Below are 13,134 nucleotides of genomic sequence, written 5' to 3' on the forward strand. Positions count from 1 at the left end.
AGCAGTTGATGCCTTGTATTTATGTTTGCCATGAGCGGGATTGACCCCCATCCAAAAAATATAAATTTTCTTTAGTGTGTCCCAGCCTGGGATCTGTGCATCACAAATTGGTCCTGGATGATACTCCCACCCCGGGCCAAGCCCTGTCTGTGCCCAGTCAGTGGCAGGTAGGCTTCCAGAGCTGACAACATCCCTGTGTGGATTTTGACTCTTTCTGCCATGATGCACTGGGCCCGGTCTGGACGCGTAGTCCATTACAGTTTGAGGAATAGGTGCCGCCCTAGAGCAGAGGAAAAAGCTGAGCACTTGTGCTGTACCACAGAAAAGTTAAACCTTGGGGCCCACAAAATACAGGCAAATATGGCCACTGAGCTGTGTGGGTGGAGCACAGGAGGGGATCCTTCAGCACACCCTGTCAAAGGAAATAAGTCCTTCAATTCAAAGTATTCAGCATAGCTGTGTAAAAAATTAAATAAGGTCCCCAGTTTCTGCTTTTTTGTAACTGGAGGCTGGTGAAGTGCTGTCGACTGTAGATGTGTTAGATGTGCATGCTGCCTTCACTGACGTCCCCAGGACTTTCTGTGAAACTGATCATGACCAGTTGCTCAGGGCCTTCACCTCCGATGGGGTCTTGCCAGCTCCAGAGGCAGAAAAGCAGCCACTCCAAATCTCGGCCAGTCCAATGAGACAAACACACAGCCACCTTGTCCTGCACAGTACAATACTGAGAGGAGTAACAAACAGTAGCTCAGACAATATATTAAATGTTTAATTTACACAGCCTACTGTGTGTCAGCTATGGGCTACATCACGTAATTTACAGGCATGTTCAATTACTTTGTCATTGGGGTGGGAAGAAAACAATCAGGCAGAATTGTGTTTTTCAGAGATTTATAGGATGATTCAATTCGATTTTAATCGATTGTATGACTGAGTGAAGAAATATGAGCCATCGTTGACACTCATTTTAGTGCAATTTAGTTATTTATTACAATTACCAGGAATATATTGAACAAATCAACAGTGGGGAGAGATTCTCAGCGGGATATTATCAGATGTGGGACAGAGAGAAGAACAGGAAGATTGTTGGTCGGGGGCTTTCAAGGAAGGGCGGGTGGAGGAGCTGGGAAAAATTTCCTAATGGAAATGATACATTTCAACCTGAATCCCATTCCCCCCTCCATTAACACACACAGGTGCTGACATGACGCTGCGTCCCCTGCAGCAATCCAGTCTCACTGTCTTCTGAGGTGCGATAGGCTTTACCAGCCAGCAGTGAACCCGTGACAGAGCAAATACAAAAATACACAGCCATCAATAAAAACACAGGTGTGCATTTACAAAGGGTGCTACCTCTGCATCACTTTGATATTGACACAATATAATCACATCCAATCACATAATTTAAAATACAAAATATATATGTGTGTGTATATAATATATATATGTCTGATTTACTATGTTGCTATTAGGTGAGAACGAGAAGGGTTATCAGGAAGGGGGACGTGAGACAGCTATGTGTGTGACCTGAAAGTAATTTGCAACATTTTCAGACTCTAGTCCCACTGCCCCCCACCCCCCCCCCCCAATTAAATTAAATTAAATTTAAAATTAAAACTAAAAACTAAACCTTTTGCGACAGCCAAAGATTCTTTACACTGGGATTTGCAGCCACTCGACTCCAAGCCTGGACCTGCAGCACTCGTGCCAACAGAGGCAGCTACTGAGCCACACCTTGACCTACCAGCTGACTGACAACCACAGCTGCAGTTCCAGATACACCAGCAGAGGTCGCCCCAGCCTGCCCACACTCACACCACATTTGTGTCAGCGGCTCAGCGCAGGGATGGAGGCAGGCACAGGCCTCACAGCCAGGAACTAGGGCCATTGTTGCATCATTGGTCTCAAAGCTGTCCCTCTTTCCATCTCACTCTCTCCCTTTCACTGTGTGTATGTCTGTCTCTCTTCCCACCTCTCTCTTTCCCTCTGTCAGCACTCCCCCTGCTCTCTGGGCCGGATCTCATCATAGACGGTGGTGAGCGGAGTGTCTGGGTGGCCACTGGGAACCAGTTCTGATAAATCCTGCTGAGAGACGGAGAGGGAGAGAGAGAGATGGGAGAGTGGAAGAGAGAGGGATGGGGCCAAGAAGAGAGAAAGAAGAAAGAATGAAACGGCAGGAACAAGTGGGAAGGGAAAGAGAAAGAGAGAGAGATGCATTTTACTGTTGCCAGATTATCTGAAATGTGGCCTTGTTGTGCCTGAATGACTGATACACAGACTGTGTCGGTGTGTCACTAACCTGCTGGCTACCCTGTGTCAGTCTCTCAGTGTTGCGGTGCCGGTGGCTGACCTCGGTGTACAGGGGCTCTGTAACTGTCGACCCCAGAGAAGAGGGGGGACCTACAGCAACACACAGGAGAGGGAGCGGTCACTGCACTGTGCTGAGACTTACACAATGATGAACCAAATGAAACACTGACACACCGACACACCAACACACCGACTGACACACTGATGGACTGACTGCCACACTGCTGTTGCCACTAACACAAGTACAGTCTTGTCTTCCCCTCGTTAAGCCCTGCTGAGCTCTTGGTAATTAGTGGTGTCTGAGACTCCTGGAGCTAATCAGTAACCAGGCAGTTACTGCTGCTGTCTAGGGAACCCTAAGTTAGTGCATCTTGTCTGTCTGTCTGTCTGCCTGCCTGTCGGTCTGTCAGTCCACACCCACACCAGCACACTGACAGACTGCCTGAGGACTGCAGAAGGTGCGGTCTCTGCTGGGGGTACGCTCCATGCTGTATTAGTAGCATAACTGGGCACCAATCTCTTTGACTGCCATCACTTTCCTTCCCTGTGTCTGATCTCTCTCTGTATCTGGTCCCTCTCTTACTCTGCGTATGTCTCTCCATCTCTGTGCCTCTCTGTGTCTCTGTCTGTCTCTGCATCTCTCTCTCCATCTCTGTGTCTCTCTCTCTCCCACCCTCTCCCTCTGTCTCTCTTCAGTGTGCTGTGTCAGAGCTGCTGTACTGTTGTGTTGTGTGGAGTTGGGCCTGTGAGCAGTCGACTCCGAGTCACTGGGACATATACCTGCCTTCTCTGTGCCTGTGTCTGCGCCTCCTCAGATACGTGATCAGCCCAATGACAAGCAGGACTCCGGCCGTGCTGAACACCACAGCGTAGACTATGTTATATCTCCTGGATGTGTCGTGTGCAGCTGCTAGAGAGAGACATCGGTAAAAAGACAGAGCAATGACACAATGTGGTTTCCATACATATACACACTGACTGACTGGAAACAACAGCACTGACTCACAAGCAGACACACACACTCAATCATACACCCAGTCATTTCAGCCACAGTACTAGAATGGCAGATCCACACCTGTGTACTGAGTACTGTCTCACTGTTTCATTGCTGACGGGGTTGGTGGCCACACAGCTGTAGGAATGAAAGAGTCCTTCTGTCTCCAGAGGGAGAGTCAGGGGGGTGCTGAGATCAGGGGAGCTGCTATGGTTCAAGGGCTTCTCCTCCCCCTCTCTGTACCAGGACAGGGTCACCTCTATCCCATTGGCCACAGAGCACAGCAGGGTGCAGGTCTGCATGTCAGACTCTGTTCGTGTTTGGGAGTTATTCACCTGTGGCTTGGACACACGGTCTGCGGAAGGAGAGAGAGAGAATTACATAATCAATGCAGGGGACAGGAGGAGAAAAGGACAACACAGACAATGATGGGGAGAGGAGTTAAACAGTGTAGATGATCCAGTAGATCTACGCAGGACTGGCCACTGATCAAGCACAACCCAATATAGACAAACACACACACAGACACATACAGGCAGGCAGTGCACAGCAGGGATACCACAGAGAGAGACACAGCCATGCAGACACTGGAGATACTGGCTGTACAACACAGACACATAACAGCCAGGAACAAGTGGAAGCAGAGGACGAATCAGGAGACGTGGTGCATAAAGCTACGCAGACACTCACCGTACACTGTCAGCGGGAAATGTTTAAGTTGATTATTTCCCTCATTGATCTCCACAGTGTACTCGCCAGTGTCACTCATATCCAGATGTGTGATGCTGAAGAGTCCAGTGCTGCTGTCCCAGGTCACTCTGCCTTTGAAACGCTCCACATAGTCAGTCCTGCTCTGCCCACTGAACACTCTTGCAATAGAGCCATTGCCTTTGTACTGCAAGCTCCCATCCTTCAACACTGGGGTTGGAAATGTGATCACCATTCCCACAGTGCCCTTCAGCTTCTCCTCAGACTGGATAGGGGATGGACACAGCTCTGTACAAGGGAGAGAAGAAAAGCATCCATTACTCTGTCTAACTGGCTTCAGACTGGGCCCTATACTATACTATATTATACTACACTACACTACACTATAATATAGTCCACACAGCGCTGGCTCCAGTTTGGGTTTTTCCTTTATCACCAAGGTCAGTGAGATAGTATCTCTAATGTTAGAAAAATACACATAAATACAGCTGTGTGTGGGAACAGCAGTGTGTGTTTTCAGTGCAAACACCCTGGAATGCTGCAGGGCAATGGAAACAGCAGAAATACAGGAGCTCAGCAGAATCTCTCAGACATCAGCACTGCATAAGTGACAGGATGTCCTTGAAGTGCAACACTGCTTACAGGATAGTGAAAACTGTGGTACTGTATAACAGATAAATTGTATTCTAATGCACTGCTACTACAGCCCCCTATTGTAACAGCACTATTCTAATGCACTGCTACTACAGCCCCCTATTGTAACAGCACTATTCTACTGCACTGTTACTACAGCCCCCTATTGTAACAGCACTATTCTACTGCACTGTTACTACAGCCCCCTATTGTAACAGCACTATTCTACTGCACTGTTACTACAGCCCCCTATTGTAACAGCACTATTCTACTGCACTGTTACTACAGCCCCCTATTGTAACAGCACTATTCTACTGCACTGTTACTACAGCCCCCTATTGTAACAGCACTATTCTACTGTATTGTACTGTAACACTGAACTGAGAGAGAGAGATGTATAAACTCTCTCATTGACTAGGGACCCTGTGGTAAATTACCAGTACACTGAGGTTAAGGCAGGCCTTAAGATCACTTCATGTTTTATGTGACCCAATCAACACCTGAAAGTGAGCTGAAATTACATCTGATCTTCGTGATTGAAAAACTAAGAGACATTTCACATTGAAACTGCAATGACCAGAAAAGGAACAGCATCCTAATATGGGCATTTTAAGTGCATATTTCAGTCCATCCAGACCTATTAACAGCAGTACATGAAGAAAGCGCTGTCTCTTTCTGATTACCTGTGTGTGCACGTGTGTAGGAACAGTGCAGATTAGATAAAGAAGACAGACAGATGTAACATAGATAATGGAGCTTCTCTTAATGGACTAACAGAAATCCCAAACATGAAATGAACCAAAACAAGTTACACACTTTATAAATAAACCTACATACACCATACATATTCATAAGAAGATTAATAGAATAACCACATACAACAGAACCCCTGTTCTATGGTAACATTATTATATTGTTTGAAATTGTTTTTTGTTTTTTAACTAGTGCTCTGAAACTGAAAGAGAACTGGGGCACAAGTGTTGTTATTTGTCTGTTTAAGACGGCTATAGTCAAGCTGAGTGATAGCAGCGGGTCCTGCAGGGGGACACTGAGGAACAGAGCTGCCAAGGGCACAGTGTCACAGTGGAAGACACAAATGTATACAGTTAAATCAAAATGGCAATGTTTGTTTCAGATTCTAGACTTGACATTTTCCCAGACGTGCAAAGTCGTCCCACTGTTTGTCTCTGTACCGATTTTGTAAATGCTGACACACACACACACACACACACACACACACACACACACACACACATTCGCTCTCCAGAGTCTCTACACTGTTACACCTATTTCCTGTCTGCTGGGATGTCAGTGCTACACTGTTCACTGGGAATCCACACTGTGACTCCTAGCTTCACCCCACTGAGGACATGCCCATGGGAGCTGATGCTTCAGTGTTGTGTGGGCCGGGGTGCTGCACGCTTCACTCATCGCTCGTCACTTTACAGGAACAGGGGAACCTTCAAAACAACAAAAAACTAAACAGTGATAATTCTCGGCTGCGGGGGGCACTCTGCTCCCGGTCCTCAGTGTGGCGCAGCGTGCTCTTGTCTGGCCCAGTTCGGCACTCCCCAACATGGTGTCCCGTTAAACAGTTGCTCTACACAAGCTCCACATGTATGTTTGAATTATTGACTAGACTGTAGTTCCCCTGGGCTTCCTATCAATAAATGCATTCACTGTTTAACTGCCTTCCTCTGGTCACTTTGTTCAATGTAAAACGTTTATATTTTCAAAATATATAATGAGAAAAAAGACAAACATGCAGTGTTTTGATGGCTATAAAATGTAACCCTTTTCCACACAGTACACACTTGCAAATTCAGCAGCATTCACATCCTTTCCTGGGTGCTCAGTAGTGCTCAGTCAGTCTGTGAGGATGCTGTGCTGTGTGGTGTGTCAGATTCAGAGCCGTTTCTAGACATAAGCCACATAGTGGACAGTATTTATAATAAATGAATACAAATTATTTTCAATGTCATTCTATAATTGATTTTCATAAAGGATCACAGTGATCAGTTTTCACATAATGTACAGGTTTTGTTTATGAGTGAGTCGTGCCCAGGGGGCATCATGGAATCAAACATGGAAACCTGCCATCAATCTGCTTCTGTATGTGTCCTAATGGGTTGGGTGTGGCAGAACAAAATACAAAAATATATTATAGTATTGAAACAGGACCAAATTATAATGGCGGAAAAAAGACCAAGAACATAAGCATACAAATAAATAAAAGCTGATGAAGAAAAATAAGCACAAGAGAAAGGTATTGTAATATTATTTGGTTAGGCTTTGTTTTTGTTGCTGTACAGTAGCTTGCTTGCATACTGGCTAAACAGTTTTAATGACGATGACATTAAATGTGTGACTAAACCAGATAGACAATCTAAGTTCACCTTACCTGTGACCAAATAGTGTTTAATTATAAGATGGTGGCTGTGCATTTGCATCTAAAGCGAGTTTCATTTATTTATTTATTTTCCCCAGTATAAATCCATGCTATAACACTGCTATCTAGTTCTGTAGCATCAATGATCAAGTTAGCTAATTAGCTAGTGTGTAATAAATATCAGTCGGGACCTTTGTTGACTGACAGACTTCAGACTACACCTGATGGGGTGCTGCTGACTATGACTTGCCTGGAGCAAAAATGTGTAAACCACTAAACGCGACGTAAGAAATGTGATCAGAAAACACAGGCCTACTTGATTATTTCAGAAAATAATACATTTAGGCTAACGAACAGGTACATTATTACTGTAATGTGAGAACTACAGATAGACCTAGTAAGCAAGCAATTGTGTATAATGCATCAAACATTTCTATACCAATTGTGTTCCAGACTTTCGTTACGAAAAGATGATGTTGCTGCTAACAGGTCCCTCTTTACATGTAGATTTGTACATTTTGTGCTTGTTCGTACATATGTGTGCTTATTCAAACATTTATAAGATGGTAGACTTAAGCCTATGTTAGTTTGACATTATGCAAAGTAAGTTACAGTGAGGGGATGCCCCCCAAATCAAATCCTGCTTAGGGCTTCCTAAAGACGAGAAATGGCTCTGGTTAAATTCAGTCAGTCTGTGAGAGTGCTGTGCTGTGTGGTGGGTCATCCCTGGGGGGTGCCCTGGCAGTTCAATTAATGAAGTGAATCAGGTTATAGGGGTTCAGAGTTCCTCCTATACCTGCTGTCCCTCAGCTGCTCTCTCAGTCTCTGCAGGTTGGCTGAGATGCGAACCATAGTGAGCAGAGTGATCACACTCAGCACTGAGAACACAGCGATGGCTCCAATCTTCAGAGCTGGCAGCGCCAACAGCAACACACTGTGATGACTGCAGCTGTCCCTTCGACTGCCGGGGTCCACTGTGACAGAGACAGACAGAGTGAGAGCGAGTAATGCACAACTCTGACTGACTGCACACTACAGCACACTGACACTGCACTGAGACACACACTGGGGTTATAGTGTAGACACACTGACACAGCACTGAGACACACTGGGGTTATAGTGTAGACACACTGACTGCACACTACAGCACACTGACACAGCACTGAGACACACACTGGGGTTATAGTGTAGACACACTGACACAGCACTGAGACACACTGGGGTTATAGTGTAGACACACTGACACTGCACTGAGACACACTGGGGTTATAGTGTAGACACACTGACACAGCACTGAGACACACTGGGGTTATAGTGTAGACACACTGACTGCACACTACAGCACACTGACACAGCACTGAGACACACACTGGGGTTATAGTGTAGACACACTGACACAGCACTGAGACACACTGGGGTTATAGTGTAGACACACTGACTGCACACTACAGCACACTGACACAGCACTGAGACACACTGGGGTTATAGTGTAGACACACTGACACTGCACTGAGAAACACACTGGGGTTATAGTGTAGACACACTGACACTGCACTGAGACACACTGGGGTTATAGTGTAGACACACTGACACTGCACTGAGACACACTGGGGTTATAGTGTAGACACACTGACACTGCACTGAGACACACACTGGGGTTATAGTGTAGACACACTGACACTGCACTGAGACACACACTGGGGTTATAGTGTAGACACACTGACACTGCACTGAGACACACTGGGGTTATAGTGTAGACACACTGACACTGCACTGAGAAACACACTGGGGTTATAGTGTAGACACACTGACACTGCACTGAGACACACACTGGGGTTATAGTGTAGACACACTGACACTGCACTGAGACACACACTGGGGTTATAGTGTAGACACACTGACACTGCACTGAGACACACTGGGGTTATAGTGTAGACACACTGACACTGCACTGAGACACACTGGGGTTATAGTGTAGACACACTGACACAGTGTGACTACAGTGTTAACACTGCTGCAGTGAAAAAGAGAAGGTTTATACAGACTGACTGAAGTGATCAATTCATGTATAGCCTGACCTGGTTCTTGTAGCGCAGAATGAGCACAATTGCGCATTGCTGTAAAACACCATCGGTATCGATAACAGGAAGAGAAAGAGGAAGAACACAGCTCCTGACATTTAATTGAAAAGTGTATAAATGAGTGTTATTTCCAACTTCTCCTTATTACAATTAAGGTAAATCTCTTAAAAAAGAATATAGATTTAATAGCTTTTTACATGCCAGGTAAGATCTTTGATTTTCTCTTAATCACACCTTCCTATTAAAGCCCAGCAAGTGGCACCACCTGCAGTGTGTGACACAGGCAGGGCTGTTAAGGGTGTGCAAGGAGTGCCCAGTGTACTCATTTAAGCCATGCCCACGTTCGGGCATAGCTCATAGGTCACTTGTCTCACTTCCCTCGGCCTGGCAGCTTCCCTTCTGTGGGTCGCTTTTTTTTTCTAATGCAAAACAAACAATTGTGATCCAAAGCTCTCTTTCCACTGTAGGTCATGCCAGGGCAGTTGTGGGCCCATGTGCCCATGTGCAGGTGTGACTTTAACCTGGTTCATGTCAGAAATGGCAAACCTGTCAGAGGAGACACAATTCACTGTGACAGTGAACTCCCGCACTGGAAACGAACTGGAATAGTTCTGGGAACCGGTCAGTCTGCTGATGAGCGTACGCAAACCCACAGTGTCTCACCAGTGCAGTAGTCCGCAGGATGGACTGTGGTGTTCTGGGTGCTGACGGGGTTGGTGGCCACACAGCTGTAGGAGTGAGAGAGTCCTTCTGTCTCCAGAGGGAGAGTCAGGGGGGTGTTGAGATCAGGGGAGCTGGTGTGTTTCAGGGGCTTCTCCTCCCCCTCTCTGTACCAGGACAGGGTCACCTCTCTCCCATTGGACACAGAGCACAGGAGAGGACACTGCACACTGACCTGGGTCTTATTTGTCACTTCAGGTTTGGACACACTGTCTGTAGAGAGAGAGAGAGACAACAGCAATGAGACCTGCATCCCTGCTCAGTGCACAACACACACTGACACTGACTGTACAGCACTGACACTGACTGTACCGCACTGACACTGACTGCACCGCACTGACACTGACTGCACCGCACTGACACTGACTGCACCGCACTGACACTGACTGTACAGCACAGACACTGACCCTGCATAGAAGAAGGTGGCAAAACCACATATCATAAAGCAAGATATAGGTTATTTATATATATGCATACATACATACATATAACCTTGACCTGAGGTCTGAGAGCTTCAGCACTTTCTATTGCTAAATATGATCCTCTCGGCCTCATTGACCCAGACACTTTGTGTTTAGATTATTTCTGTAAAAGCAGCTTCCTGCCAAAAAACAGTCACCTTACACAACATACACAATGGCATGGACACCAGCATTCACTGACTGCACCAAGTGAGTAAAACAAAGACACTCACTGTACACGGTCAGCTGGAACACTTTGACTCTCCTCTGTCCTCCTGTGTCCTGCACTATGTATTCCCCAGAGTCCTGGTTGCTGAGCTCTGTGATGTGGAAGAGTCCAGTCTCATTGTCCCAATGCAGCCGGCCATCGAATCTCCCCTTCGGGCCAGTGATCTGCCCTCCGAGCACCATGGCGATGTTGCTGCCTCCGTAGTTCAGAAACCCGTTCTGTGACACAGAGGAATTGAAACTGAGCGCCTCTCCCACTATGCCCCTCAGCAGCCGCCTCTCAGACTGTGCAGGAGCTGGACACAGCGCTGCAAATGACAGGAAGAGACAGCAGTTGGGCATTAATTAGTTCTGGACACAAATTAACACTCTGAGGGAACACTACCTGGCTCCCCTGGCCCAGGGCATCGCAGCTGTGGTGTTCAGCTGCCTGGTCCTAAAAAAGCACTGCTATTTCAGGTACAGATTGCAATCCTGTATTGACTTCTTTCTACCTGGACTAAAAGATTTGCACATTGATTTATTTGCTGTTGTATTATTTGTGTGCCACCTGCATGCCAAATTAAACAAAAGGAAACATGCATTTCCTTAACTGTATTGCAGTGCAGGTGCAAAAAAAGACAAAAACAGACAAACACACGTCTTGTAATAGTAAGATGTTGCTGTCAGAACGAGTATTGCTTCTTCTGCAGTTACTTTCCACTGCCTTCGGTCTTATTGAAATTCTACCACCAATTAAAAAATACCTCATACTTCATTCTGGGTGCTTCAAATCATAGGCAGTTTTCCCTGGCCTGCACTCTTTAGTAAGACCATTGCTGTATAAAAGGTTGAGTATATTTTTTGCTGCTGTTGCTGTTATTTATATTTCTGCTTCTCCTGCTACTATTAATAGTACTACTGTTACTAATAATACATGCTACTACTACTATTACTTGTGATTATTATTATTTACGTACCCCGTATTACCCAGTGCGACATACAATTTTCACAATAAATATTTTCCAAGCATTACAAAAGTACAGTTGAAAATTACATTACAAAGTACGATCAGCACACACCCCAGTACAAACGAGCCAACAAGTGCAGACACAGTGGTATACTACATGTTTAATAAGTATGTGCTAACGGGGCAGGGGTAGGCACAGCAGTTGGAAAGTGCGTAAGCAGGAGTGCTGAAATGCGCAGGACACTGGTCCCCTAAACTGCTGCTATTGCTGCAGGAGTCTTACCGGAGAGTGCGGAGAGGCAGAGCAGGAAGACCCGAGAGAGTCCCATCGTCCAGAGAGTGATCACCCGGCCGCCCGGCTCAGTCACTGCTCAGCCTGGGTTCACGGTCTATATAGCGGCCCGCCCCTCTCTGAGCCCGCCTCCTCTCCGCACCTGGGTCTGTCCTGCAGCGGTGAACATCTGTATGTAACGGTGCTGTACAGCGGCGCGCTGTGAACATCTGTATGTAACGGTGCTGTACAGCGGCGCGCTTAGTGAACATCTGTATGTAACGCTGCTGTACAGCAGCGCGCTGTGAACATCTGTATGTAACGGTGCTGTACAGCAGCGCGCTGTGAACATCTGTATGTAACGGTGCTGTAGAGCAGCGCGCTGTGAACATCTGTATGTAACGGTGCTGTACAGCGGCGCGCTGTGAACATCTGTATGTAACGGTGCTGTACAGCGGCGCGCTCAGTGAACATCTGTATGTAACGGTGCTGTACAGCAGCGCGCTTAGTGAACATCTGTATGTAACGGTGCTGTACAGCAGCGCGCTTAGTGAACATCTGTATGTAACGGTGCTGTACAGCAGCGCGCTTAGTAAACATCTGTATGTAACGGTGCTGTACAGCGGCGCGCTTAGTGAACATCTGTATGTAACGGTGCTGTACAGCGGCGCGCTGTGAACATCTGTATGTAACGGTGCTGTACAGCGGCGCGCTTAGTGAACATCTGTATGTAACGGTGCTGTACAGCGGCGCGCTTAGTGAACATCTGTATGTAACGGTGCTGTACGTACATCGGCGCGCTGTGAACATCTGTATGTAACGGTGCTGTACAGCGGCGCGCTGTGAACATCTGTATGTAACGGTGCTGTACAGCGGCGCGCTTAGTGAACATCTGTATGTAACGGTGCTGTACAGCGGCGCGCTTAGTGAACATCTGTATGTAACGGTGCTGTACAGCAGCGCGCTCAGTGAACATCTGTATGTAACGTTGCTGTACAGCGGCGCGCTGTGAACATCTGTATGTAACGGTGCTGTACAGCGGCGCGCTCAGTGAACATCTGTATGTAACGGTGCTGTACAGCGGCGCGCTTAGTGAACATCTGTATGTAACGGTGCTGTACAGCGGCGCGCTGTGAACATCTGTATGTAACGGTGCTGTACAGCAGCGCGCTCAGTGAACATCTGTATGTAACGGTGCTGTACAGCAGCGCGCTCAGTGAACATCTGTATGTAACGGTGCTGTACAGCGGCGCGCTCAGTGAACATCTGTATGTAACGGTGCTGTAAATTTAAAGTAAAAGTCTCTGGTGAGGAATATCCCAACTTGGCACTGACACAGAAACGACCCCCGAGAGCTGGCAACAAAACTGGAAGTAGTGGTTACGGGAGG

General features: G+C 46.7%; 1 protein-coding gene across 5 annotated transcripts; it reads right to left on the reverse strand.

The window, feature by feature from the left end:
* Window positions 1–744: 744 nt before the first annotated feature.
* LOC136764467 (neural cell adhesion molecule 1-like) lies at window positions 745–11,841 on the reverse strand. 5 transcript variants are annotated; one of them, XM_066718570.1, is made up of 8 exons: window positions 11,757–11,841; window positions 10,530–10,832; window positions 9,779–10,048; window positions 3,995–4,300; window positions 3,386–3,659; window positions 3,095–3,220; window positions 2,300–2,400; window positions 745–2,082 (listed from the first exon to the last, which is right to left on the reverse strand). In XM_066718570.1, the coding sequence occupies exons 1-6, from the start codon at window positions 11,800–11,802 to the stop codon at window positions 3,190–3,192; spliced, it is 1,230 nt and encodes a 409-aa protein (XP_066574667.1). In that variant the 5' UTR covers window positions 11,803–11,841; the 3' UTR covers window positions 745–2,082; window positions 2,300–2,400; window positions 3,095–3,189. The 5 variants fall into 5 exon arrangements, with proteins under 5 accessions (XP_066574667.1, XP_066574665.1, XP_066574666.1 ...); XM_066718568.1 differs by having other exon boundaries at window positions 745–2,085; XM_066718569.1 differs by having other exon boundaries at window positions 3,091–3,220.
* Between the last annotated feature and the right edge of the window lie 1,293 nt (window positions 11,842–13,134).

Source organism: Amia ocellicauda, chromosome 12 (genome assembly GCF_036373705.1).
Source record: "Amia ocellicauda isolate fAmiCal2 chromosome 12, fAmiCal2.hap1, whole genome shotgun sequence".
In the NCBI taxonomy this organism is placed as follows: Eukaryota; Metazoa; Chordata; class Actinopteri; order Amiiformes; family Amiidae; genus Amia; species Amia ocellicauda.

What these genes read in the sequence shown, in the direction of transcription:
- LOC136764467 (XM_066718570.1), bottom strand. Translation starts at nt 11,802, where the DNA reads ATGGGACTCTCTCGGGTCTTCCTGCTCTGCCTCTCCGCACTCTCCG. An exon ending in GTTCCAGCTGACCGTGTACA is followed by an intron (nt 10,049 to 10,529) that starts GTGAGTGTCTTT and finishes CTCTCTCTACAG; the next exon opens with ACAGTGTGTCCAAACCTGAA. An exon ending in AGACAGTACTCAGTACACAG is followed by an intron (nt 3,221 to 3,385) that starts GTGTGGATCTGC and finishes GTCTCTCTCTAG; the next exon opens with CAGCTGCACACGACACATCC.